Source organism: Phyllobates terribilis, unplaced genomic scaffold (genome assembly GCF_046119375.1).
Source record: "Phyllobates terribilis strain yellow unplaced genomic scaffold, ASM4611937v1 Scaffold_10__3_contigs__length_209671492, whole genome shotgun sequence".
Lineage (NCBI taxonomy): Eukaryota > Metazoa > Chordata > Amphibia > Anura > Dendrobatidae > Phyllobates > Phyllobates terribilis.
Window position 1 is genome coordinate 100,635,783 of NW_027362770.1, and position 12,437 is coordinate 100,648,219.

The 12,437-nt window shown below is 45.7% G+C and overlaps 1 protein-coding gene across 3 annotated transcripts in view; it reads right to left on the reverse strand.

The window, feature by feature from the left end:
* The window catches only part of DIAPH1 (diaphanous related formin 1), a 244,228-nt gene extending 236,651 nt beyond the window's left edge, over positions 1-7,577 (reverse strand). For all 3 annotated transcript variants that reach the window (XM_073649668.1, XM_073649667.1, XM_073649669.1), the window contains exon 1: positions 7,127-7,577. In XM_073649668.1, the coding sequence (XP_073505769.1) occupies positions 7,127-7,261 (135 nt within the window). In that variant the 5' untranslated portion in view covers positions 7,262-7,577. The remainder of the gene's footprint in view (positions 1-7,126) is intronic.
* Positions 7,578-12,437: the final 4,860 nt, after the last annotated feature.

Genomic DNA, 12,437 nt, shown 5'->3' on the forward strand with positions numbered 1-12,437 from the left:
TCATTCAGATCTAGGATGTGTTATTTGAGTGTTCCCTTTATTTTTTTGAGCAGTATATAATAAATTGGGTACAGTAGTTCAATGCAGTTTGTGGGGAATATTTTTTCATAAGAATTTGGGAAAGTTGTGAAATGTCCTATAAATGTCTGTCCTATTCCTGATCTAAGGGTCTAGACTTTTAGCTGAGATGAATCTGTGCTACAGTAATTTATCACTTAAACAGGAGCCGTGTATGAGGGAGTCGGTGTCATGGAAATTGAGGAGTTGGAGGTTGGGCTTACCGACTCCACAGCCCTGGTTACAGCCACAGCTCACTTCTTACACATTCAGAAAACTATTTATTACCTGCAGATTAACTGCAGAATAATAGTGTTTTTTCCCATGACCAATTCCCTCTAAGTGCTTTGACAGGACCTGAGCACTTAATGTGTCATTTGCATATGAGTGAAAATGTTAATTATACGGTAATGCAGCAACAGATAGAAGATAAGAGTCATTGGATTTACTTTTTACAGACCTACATGCCAATATGTGCAGTTGAAGGCTATATTGAGCTTTTGACGAGTTTTTCATTTTGCAGATTTTATTAAGTAAATTGGGCTATTTGCAATTTTTCACTATGATTTGTGCATTTTTTTTACATGCGTTTTTTATCTATGAGTTTTTTGTCTCTCTAGTATATCATGTTTTAAAATAAGCTACTTTATTTGTAATACTTTCTGGTATTTGGCTTCAACAAAACTTTGATACAGTCATGTGCGGATTACAGGCATTGTTTTAAAAAATTTTCCACCATAAAAACACCCTAAAAAAAAAAATGCATGTGAGCTTTTTTACCTGTGGATTTTCGACATCTAATGCAAATGTGAGGAAAAAGCTGCAAATAAAAGCGTCCCTGCAAGAGAAATTACCATGCTGCGGATTTGAAACAAGCACCGCACTTCAGTTTATGCGGATTAAAGTAAAAAAAAAAAAAAAAAACTCAGTGGGCAAGAGATTTCTACAAACCCCTTCCACTTTGCTGGAACTGTAAGATGCTGGGTTTTTGATGCAGAGAAAATTTGCAGGGTCAAAAACTCACTATAACTCATCATGGCACACAGCCTACAGGGGTTCATTTTATTGACAGATTCCCTTTAAGGCAGGGAGTAAGGCCCGATTACAGTGGTTACTCTGGCGTAAATCGATTTTTTTTTTTTTTTTTTTTTTAAATTACAAAATGTTTGCACAATGCAGACAAGTATAAAAATGTTACGACTTTAGTAGTTTTCTCGCCATATTGGCAGAGCTGAGGGTGTGAGGTAGGGGTGGGCGAGACACCACATCTCGTCTCATGCATGACGTGTGGCGTTCCTTACCCCAGAAGTCTTCCTATAGTCCCTGGCTGGAGTATGATTAGTGGCGAGGAGCACAGAGGCACAAGCTCGAGTCATTAACAGGCATGTGCCTCACGCATGCCCCCCTCATCAAAACTAGCGTGATGATCGGGGCCCAACACTATCTCACTAATTTAAAAAATAAATAAAAAAATTGCACTTACTATAGATGCATTAAATTTACATCAGTCAACAAATTCACCAAATTGCTTTTAAAAAAAATTCTGGGTATTCCAGTCTGCATAACTTATCACTCATCAACTGGATTACTGTTAACCGTTAGATCGGAGCAACCGGGTAAACATGACGCGCGTGCTCCATTCATCTCCTCCACAAAACTTCACTCTCACTTCCTTTGGATTAAACGTGCACCTGGAATTAGTGAAAGCTGCATCTTCTCTCTGACTTCCTCCGAATATCAGTCACTTCCAGAGGAAGTGAGGGAAGCGGATGCTGAATGGCTGCAAGGCTCATGTGGCATAAAAACATCTCATGAGACATCACGTGAGACCCCGGAAAGCTGGCACTGACATTGCTGGAGCGGTGCCGACACCAGAGGGGAGTACAAGCTGCTGTTTTACACAGGAGACTAGATCAATTAAGAAGGAGTTGTTGCAGTAGTAGCCTACTCCTTTAGGAGGGATTTCCATTACTGGACAACTCCAGAATCAAATCAGAACCCTGTATAAATTAAAAACAATGGATACTAATCCTAAAAAAAAAAAAAATTAGGCTGAATCCACATGTCCATGTCTCACAGTCCATATACAATCCTCAATGCCCAGACTTGTCACAAGTGCCCAGCTTGAACTACTAGCCTCATATGCTTATGTGGGCAATATCCAATTATACAGATCTGTGGTATATACGCAATGCCATAAACAAGTGATAGATGGGATCCAACTCAACAGCCCTGTAATCTTGGCTATCATTGCATCCCAGCCAAAAGGAAGATTCCAGCCTCCAGACCACGTGGGCTACTCCTAGAAGAGACCTTTACAAGGGAACATCACAATGGTCCTAATCCTGGGGGGCATAATGTACAGTAACTGCAAGTCTCTAGTCTTCATTACAGGTAGACACTAAGAGCTCTGCATTACATTGATTTGTTATGGCACCAGTGGTAGAGACATTTCTCCAAAATGTCCTAGAACTGGTTTTTCAGAATGATAATGCCAGGGTGCGTGTTGCTCAAGCTACTGTGAGCTCCTGCATGGCCTAAACATGCCATCAGGGTCTGCAACGGCTCCAGAGGCGTCTACCATCGTGCACATCATTTGTCAAAAATTGCAATTGGAGCTGCCAACAGCGGCTCTTGATGATTTGTGGCCCAATTGCTTTCAGTGTGGCAAAACATTCCCCAGAAAATCATTAATGACTTAATTGATAGCAACCAAGACATGCAAGTGCAGGGATTTCTGTGCATGGTGCTCATACTCAATAAATAAAGATGGTTTTAAAATCTATCATCCTATGATTTCCATGATCCCATGAGTTTTCCTTCTTGGTTGATGTGGCAAGAAGAAGAAATGTAACATGGCCCTTACTGAGAACATCGTAATACCACAACCCTAAGACCGTGGAGTCAGCACTTCCCATTAACTACAAGCCAGTCTTTAAACATATCAAGTGTGGGAAACTAGAAGAACCGGTTCCCTGAGCACAAACCACTCATTACTGGGCATCTCTTGCTGCCATCGCTTGCTCTATTTTTGGAACGTAACAACTGGCATTTATCCCAAACCATTTTTCCCTCAGTCCCCTCCTGCCCATCACATCAGTAATAAAAGTGAGGGCATATCTCCTGCAAGGTAACTGCACCCACTGGTAAGTAAAGCCAACAGTGTGTAATGCCTTCTGGAAGCTCTGGGGGGCAGTGCACAGCACAGGGATTCTCTTTTTGGGGTATGTGAATGGCTGTGTTATGCATCACTCCCTCAGGCCCAGCACTAAGCAGAATACAATATATACATTTTGCTTATTGCTTCTTCAGGATGGATTATATAGCCATAATATTGGTGGGGACTGGACTGCTGAGACCCTCGATTGCCAGAGCGGGGGGACTTTGGATGGAGCAGCTAACAAGCACGTTACCTGCAGCTCCATCCAATCTCTGGACGACTAATGGGGTTCGCTCCATCAGTTCGATACAATGAGTATATAGCATCAGGGCAAATCCGCAGAACCGCGTCATGGGCTATTCCAAGAGGAGAACGGGCTATGAGATTTTTTTTCCACAGCACGGACAAAAATCTGTGGATTTTTTTCCTGGTGCATGTAAATGAGGGTGTAAAAACAGAATTTTACAAGCATTGGATGTGGATTGTCAGTTCCCCAAAACCCTTATCAGATCCTGAACATTCAAAAGGAGCCTTAAGGAGGTGCGCTAAATGCAAATTACATCACCCGCTACTAAAAGAAGTGATAATGGGGCTAAATCAAATTTGGAAGTTATTTCTCTATTCTATGGATATTCCTTATTGCCGGGGTCCGACCACTAGGACCTCCCCAGATCTGGAGAACAAGGGCTCTGAAAAGCCGTGTGAATGGAATCAGTCAATCATTTGCACCTCTGCCCCATTCATTCTTAATGGGACCGTAGGAGAAAGCCATCCCCAGCCTTCAGCTGGCTTTGGCACTCCTATTAGGAACTAGATGGTGGCCCGATTCCAACGCATCAGGTATTCTAGAATATGTGGCTGAACGGGTGCAATTAGCAAAGCGGTGTTTAAATTTGGCGCCAAAAATCGCTGATTGGTCGTGGTTGCCGGCAACCGCGACCAATCAGCAAAGCGGTGTTTAAATTTGGCGGCAATATCTGTGATTGGTCGCAGGCGGCGGCCGCGACCAATCAGCGGACCGTGTTACTGAGGACTGGAGAGCGTGATTAAATTTGGCGCCAAAATCGCTGATTAGTCGCGACCGCGACCAATCAGCAAAGCGGTGTTTAAATTTGGCGGCAATAATGCTGATTGGTCGCTGTCGGCCGCCGGTCATCTCCCTGCTGCATCGCCGCTGACGGCCACCATCTTTTTCTGAAATCCGGCATCGCTGATTGGCCGTGGCCGGACAAATCAACGACGCGGGTATAGATGGTGGAGCAAAGGTGCATGTGATCAACCTGGTGTTTGGTATCCGTGGGGGTCCCAGTGGCCGGGGAGTTATCCTCTATCCTATGGATAGGGTAGGGAATTGCTTCCAAACTTGGTGCAAGCTCTATAAGGTGGCTGAGTACAGAAGATAACAATTGGCAGAGCGAACCTTTACTCCGCAGACTCGCCTGTACACACGTATGCTCAACTGAGGGTTCATGTGTAAGAACACTCAAGAATTGATATTCCAGCTGCCCGATCCTTCACCCCCAAGGTCATCGGTCAGGGAAGAGCTGGGTGGCACACACACACACACACACATCAGCAGGTCTCTTAGGACTAGTGTTACTCTATGGGGCAGCTCACATCTGCGAGAAAAACGCAAAATCCTGCGATTGCATCTGAGAATTGTCTCACACGCACCCATACAAGTCTATGGGTGAGTGCGAAACATCAGACTGCACTCAGATGTCATCCCAGGATACCAGCAATGGATGAGATGGAGAAATTACTTTCTCCGTCTCCTCCGCAGCTGTGCTGCGATTCTCCCATGCAAAAGGGTGGGAGTACAGTAGTAGGACACTCGGATCACGCTCGCAGCAGAGCTGGAGCCGAGTGTCATTAGCATATCACATCCGATGCTACACGCTAATGTGAACCGGCCTTAAAGGGAATCTGTCACCCCCAACACACAACTTAATCTGAGCACATACCCATTTTAATCCACTGTGCAAAAATCGCTTTTTATTCCCTTAAACTAATCAGGTAGTAATGGGCAGTGAATGGTGCAGCAGAGGCGAGAGCGCACACACTCCAGTCTAGGAACTCTTGACAGTGAGTGATGACATCTGAGTGCAGTCCAATTTCCACAGAATGGAGAAGATGGAGATTTTTTTTACTCTATCTTCTCCTCATCCGAGAGAATCTTATCACACTAAGCTCACACTCTGGTCTAGCTCTGATCAGAGTGCGATTAGTATAATCAGACCGATTCTCTATGGTCATCTGCATATGCTCTAAACCAGACTCCTCCAGAACTACAGAGGCTTCTCTGACAGCCAACTGTTCGGGGGTTTTGCCCTCGGTCAGTGCACGGGTTGGCTGTATGAGATACCGTGGGGGTACAGATTATGGAAGCCACCCTTACACAACCCCGGTATGACAGGAAATGTGTTCTAGGGCTCCTTCCTCCTTCTTAGATAGAAGCAGCACAGTGGTGGGGTTGGACGCCCCCTGCGGCCATGATCACTCAAGCAGAAGTTTTCTGCTGGTTATATACAGTATATACAGACAGGTGACAACACGAAGGTGAGGAGCACTTAGAGGGGCTCTCTATGGCCTGAAGCAAGGTATCCTGCCAGCGCAAGCCCCCATCAATAGGCAGTAATTATACACACAGATCAGCCAAACAGTCAGTGTCAAAACCCCCACTCTCAGTGCCACCACGTCACATGACGCAACTTTTTCACAATACTTTTTGTTCACAAGATGACTTCTATTGATTGGTGTCTCTTGCGCAGGGGTCTCCTGCCATCCGCTGCAACTTCCAGAAGCCCCCGCAGCCTCTACCTACCGATCAGTGGGGTCCTATAAGAGAAACTCAACTCATCCAAAGTCATGGAGGAGACGAGAACCGTCCTGCGTACGCAGTACCCCCCGTGTGACACCACTGCCCACAGGTCAGGAATTTTCCCTCAATGGGACAAGATTTAGCAGAAACTGGAAATCATCCACAGCAACCAGTGAGGCCAGGTCTCATTTCCCACAAACGTATCAATGGTTAGTATAGAGCAGGAGTCCCCAGGCCACAGATGTGCGGCTCGTGACTTGCTGCGGACGTGAGCCCCGGGACACTGATACAGGGACAATCCATGCTGGCGCTGAGACCCCTGAGCCGCCTGCTGTACCGGGCACCGTCTTCTAAGGCACGGGTCACTATAGACCGGCAGCCTATAGAGACGGGGGGCACGGACCAGACGACAGTAACCAGCCACTGAGACGGCTACTAAATAAAGACCATGACTCGGCTGAGGGGCTCATCGGGTCCTGCGGGTGGGCAAGTGGCTTTTCCTGAAGCAATATTATTTTAAGTAGGCACACTGGGGGCAGTAATACTTTTTGGGGGGCAGAGGGAGAGGCACCTTCTTTCTGGGGGGGGGGGGGTCTCAGGTTATTATGAATGGTTTTCTTGGGGCATTGTTGCTTTATAAGGGGGCTCGGGACAATATGACCCGATAAAGTTAATTATTGCTCCTAAAAGGGGCAGTAGAGTAGAATTACTTTATAGGGGGCACTGAGAGAATTGCTACTCTATAAGGGGGTAATAGAAGTGGGTATTTGGGGGGACCAGAACCTTCAGAGGGGTGTGTTTGTGCAGGCGACATGTGTCAGCTCTGTACACAGCCCCCACTTACCCCAGTAGAGACCCCCGTGTAGGACCTAACCCTCCATAGTAGTTTCCAGTGACATCTATGGGGGGGGGGGGGGGGGAGAAGTTTTGGGCACTATAGGTGGCACAGGACAAGCAGCGGATGGATGGGCGACCACCCTGGAGCTAGGCTGCCCCCTGCTGTCCATAGTCATGGCTGGAGGACGCCCACCTCTAAGCAGAGTTCCCCCATATCAGTGCGTGCTTCTTTAAGTCCCAGGTAAACTTACAAATTTCTTGGACTTCTCGCCTCCTCCTCCCTCCTCCGGGTTCTTCACCTTCTTCTTTTCCTTGCTGCTCTTGGTGGGAGCGGGAGGACCCCCTCCATAACCTCCATAGCCGCCTCCGCCGACCGGAGGATCCATGCCGCCGGCTCACTCTCCCGGAGGCCTAGGCAGCTGACTATCCGGCCGCTCTGGCTTTAATAATCCCGCGTGTTTCCGCCGAGTGTAGCCGGCTTCCCCGCTGTGAGTCCGGGCCCCGCACGTCCTGCGCTCGGCGCTGCCCTCTGAGCGCTCACCTCCCCCTGCAGGGCACGCTGACCGGGCCTCATTAGCATAAACGCTGCATATTCATGAGCAGGCGCGCAACAGGCGATCCATTCACACGTGAGGGCGGAAGAAAGGGCAAAACTCCACTTTCAAATAACTTCTTCCTCAGCACTTCCGGGTTCAGGACAGACCAACTGGTATCGGAGGGAGGGGGGGTGGTGGCTGAAGATAAAATTCTGCTCATTCCTAGTGTATTAATCAATAATAGGGAACGTTTTTTAATATAATATTCATTAAACTAGTGAAGTGTATGGAAGAAAGTGTTTTTCTTTGTTCAAGGTGAAGTTGGAATGTACCATCTTGGGTCCGTCAGCCAAGTGGGTGTGTTGGTAATCTATAGCTACACCGACACCGCCATCTGCTGGTGCAGGGAGCAATTGCAGAGTCTCCTATGAATAAAGTTACTGCACTCTTTCTTTGCAGCTTTACTGTTTTCCCCTTATTTATATACCGAACATCATTTTCTTAGACTTATTTTCTTAGGCCCATATAAGAAGAAAAAAGAAAAGAAAAGAGAGAAGAAAAGAAAAGGCAAAGGGTCAAGGGGGAGGGGAGAGGTCCTTATGCCCGGGTGACTATGAACACAATCACATGGATCTGTTGAAACCATTAGGCTGCATGCCCACGTAGCGTTTTTCAAGCGTATATGCTGGGGAATTTCCGCAGCGTAAACGCTTGTAAAACGCATGTATATCCGCACCCCATGGTCCCCAATGGCATTCCGCAATGTCAATGCCCATGCTGCAGATTTTTCCACAGCGTATATGCTGCGGTCAAAAATCCGCAGCATGTTCATTAATTTTGCGGAAGCGCAGCGGAATCAATGTGCGGATGGTACCCAAGTCTGGATGAGAGGAGACTCTCCTCCAGACCTGGGTACCAAAGAACCTGTAAAAAAAAGAATAAAATAAAGTTTATACTTATCTTCTGATGTTTTCCCTCCGTCGCGCTGTTGTCTGAAGGACCTGCCACGTCATTGAGTCATGTGACCCACCGCATGACACAATGACGTCACCGCAGGTCCTGCACACAACAGCGTGAGCCGCTCAAGCCTCCGGACGGGGCAGAGAATGCATCAGAAGGTGAGTATAAAGTTTATTTTTTTATTTTTTACCATTCTGAACAAGTTGTCAAGCACTTTTCCAAGTGATGCTTGGAGAAGTGCTTGATAACCCGCATGCGGAAATGCATGCAAAGACGCCTCACAAACGCTTCTACCTGCCGGGAAAACCGCATGTAATATCCGCATGCGATTTTCCCGCCAGGGAGAAGCGTAAAAAATATGCTTCAGGTCCACAACGTGGGCACATATATTTATATACTGTGACCGAAAGAATGGTAAAAAATAAATATTATACTTACCTTCTGATGGCCCCCGGTGTCTTTATTCGATGCGTCCTGACTTGCCGGCAGCTCGCGGTAGATTTAAGGACCTGCTGACGTCAGCGGTCACGTGACCCGTCACATGACTGACGTCAGCGCAGGTCCTTCAGTCCACCGCGAGTTGCCAGCAAGTCAGGACGCATCGAATAAAGACTCCGGGGGCCATCAGAAGGTAAGTATAATATTTATTTTTTATTTTATTATTTTTTTCACAGGTTCTATGGTACCCGGGTCCGAAGGAGAGTCTCCTCTCCTCCAGACCCGGGTACCATGCGCACATTGAAACGCATGGATTTCGTATCTGCAGATGCAGTGATGCGGATTCCATGCGTTCCAATGCAAGTCAATGGCGGCGAAAACGCAGCTCTTCCGCAAAATAATTGGTAGTGCTGCGTTTTTTTCCGCAATGATAATCCACAGCAGAAATTTCCGCAGCATGTGCACAGCACATGCAGATTATCATTGGGGAACATGGCAGGCCTTCTACCAAGCGTTTTTAAGTGTTTCTGCAGCAGAATTGCCGCTGCGGAAACGCTTAAAAAACGCATCGTGGGCACACAGCCATAGCATAGGTTATGAAAATCAGGTGAGTCCTGGAGCAGAATCCATCCGCATTTTCTTAGATTTGATTCCTTTCTCTATCAGGATTTTTTTTTCTGCTTTGGCTGAAGTTATAAGAATATGTTCACACTACATTTTCCTTTTCAGGCGGTTTTGAGTACGTCTGTTTGAAAAAAATGCCTATAAATTGCTCAGAAAATGCTTGAAAGCCTCTTCCTATTCAATTGAGCAGCACGTCGACCCTGAATTTTCCTCCCACCTCTCATCCAAGAACTACAGTCCGGCTTCCATCCCCACCACTGACATCACCTCAACCAAAGTTACTAACGACTTACCGCCAAAGCTAATAGACAATACTCTATACTCCTCCTTTGAGACCTGTCCTCTGCTTTCGACACAGTCAAACACACCCTTCTACAACAGATCCTCTCTTCACTTGGCATCAAAGATCTAGCCCTATCCTGAATCTCCTCATACCTCTCCATTACATTTAGCGTCCCCCACTCCCACACTACTTCCTCATCTTGCCCACTCTCTGTCGGTGTCTTCAAGGCTCTGTCCTGGGGCTCCTACTCTTCTCAATCTATACCCTTGGCCTGGGACAACTTATAAAGCCCCATGGCTTCCAATATCATTTATACCCTGATAACACTTAGATTTACCTCTATTGCCCAGACGCCACCTCTAGGCTGTCCAGAATCCCAAAGTGGTCATCATCATTAGTGTTGAGCGAGTATGTTCTATTAACCCTTTCGCCGAGTATGTTCGGGCCGAGCTCCGAGTATTTACAGCCGCTCGGTGATATGGTTAAATCGCTCCCGTGTGCATGATTTGCGACTGTTTGACAGTTTTATTACATGGGAGGAATGTCTATTTCTTACACATTCCTCACATGTAATAAAGCTGCCAAACAGTTGCAAACTATGCACACGGGAGCGATTCAACCATATCACCGAGCGGCTGTAAATACTCGGAGCTCGGCCCGAACATACTCGGCGAAAGGGTTAATAGAACATACTCGCTCAACACTACTCATAATGCTTCCTAAAGCTCAAAGTGGACAAAACCAAACTCACCATCTTTACTCCATCCCACTCTATTTCTCTACCCGATCTACAGGTGCGTCTCACAAAATTAGAATATCATCAAAAAGTTAATTTATTTCAGTTCTTCAATACAAAAAGTGAAACTCATATATTATATAGAGTCATTACAAGCAGAGTGATCTATTTCAAGTGTTTATTTCTGTTAATGTTGATGATTATGGCTTACAGCCAATGAAAACACAAGTCATTATCTCAGTAAATTAGAATACTTTATAACAACAGCTTGAAAAATGTTTTTAAAATCCAAAATGTTGGCCTACTGAAATGTATGTTCAGTAAATGTACTCAATACTTGGTCGGGGCTCCTTTTGCATCAATTACTGCATCAATGTGGCGTGGCATGGAGGCGATCAGGTGTTATGGAAGCCCAAGTTGCTTTGATAGCAGGTATATAGGTATATAAATATATATATATATTACACAGTGCCCTCTCTTGTTATGTATAGCACCATCCCTTACATATCGGATTATTTATAGCCCCCTGTCTTTATTACATAGCGTCCTCTCTTGTTAGATATACAGTACAGACCAAAAGTTTGGACACACCTTCTCATTTAAAGATTTTTCAGTATTTTCATGACTATGAAAATTGTACATTCACACTGAAGGCATCAAAACTATGAATTAACACATGTGGAATTATATACTTAACAAAAAAGTGTGAAACAACTGAAAATATGTCTTATATTCTAGGTTCATCAAAGTAGCCACCTTGGTATTCTCTTGATGAGCTTCAAGTGGTAGTCACCGGAAATGGTCTTCACTTCACAGGTGTGCCCTGTCAGGTTTAATAAGTGGGATTTCTTGCCTTATAAATGGGGTTGGGACCATCAGTTGTGTTGTGCAGAAGTCTTTTGGATACACAGCTGATAGTCCTACTGAATAGACTGTTAGAATTTGTATTATGGCAAGAAAAAAGCAGCTAAGTAAAGAAAAATGAGTGCCCATCATTACTTTAAGAAATGAAGGTCAGTCAGTCCGAAAAATTGGGAAATCTTTGAAAGTGTCCCCAAGTGCAGTTGCAAAAACCATAAAGCGCTACAAAGAAACTGACTAACATGAGGACCGCCCAGAGGAAAGGAAGACCAAGAGTCACCTCTGCTTCTGAGGATAAGTTTATCCGAGTCACCAGCCTCAGAAATCGCAGGTTAACAGCAGCTCAGATTAGAGACCAGGTCAATGCCACACAGAGTTCTAGCAACAGACACATCTCTACAACAACTGTTAAGATGAGACTTTGTGCAGCAGGCCTTCATGGTAAAATAGCTGCTAGGAAACCACTGCTAAGGACAGGCAACAACCAGAAGAGACTTGTTTGGGCTAAAGAACACAAGGAATGGACATTAGACCAGTGGAAATCTGTTCTTTTGTCTGACGAGTCTAAATTTGAGATCTTTGGTTCCAACCACCGTGTCTTTGTGCGACGCAGAAAAGGTGAACGGATGGACTCTACATGCCTGGTTCCCACCGTGAAGCATGGAGGAGGAGGTGTGATGGTGCTTTGCTGGTGACACTGTTGGGGATTTATTCAAAATTGAAGGCATACTGAACCAGCATGGCTACCACAGCATCTTGCAGCGGCATGCTATTCCATCCGGTTTGTGTTTAGTTGGACCATCATTTATTTTTCAACAGGACAATGACCCCAAACACACCTCCAGGCTGTGTAAGGGCTATTTGTCCAAGAAGGAGAGTGATGGGGTGCTATGCCAGATGACCTGGCCTCCACAGTCACCAGACCTGAACCCAATCGAGATGGTTTGGGGTGAGCTGGACCGCAGAGTGAAGGCAAAAGGGCCAACAAGTGCTAAGCATCTCTGGGAACTCCTTCAAGATTGTTGGAAGACCATTTCCGGTGACTACCTCTTGAAGCTCATCCAGAGAATGCCAAGAGTGTGCAAAGCAGTCATCAAAGCAAAAGGTGGCTACTTTGAAGAACC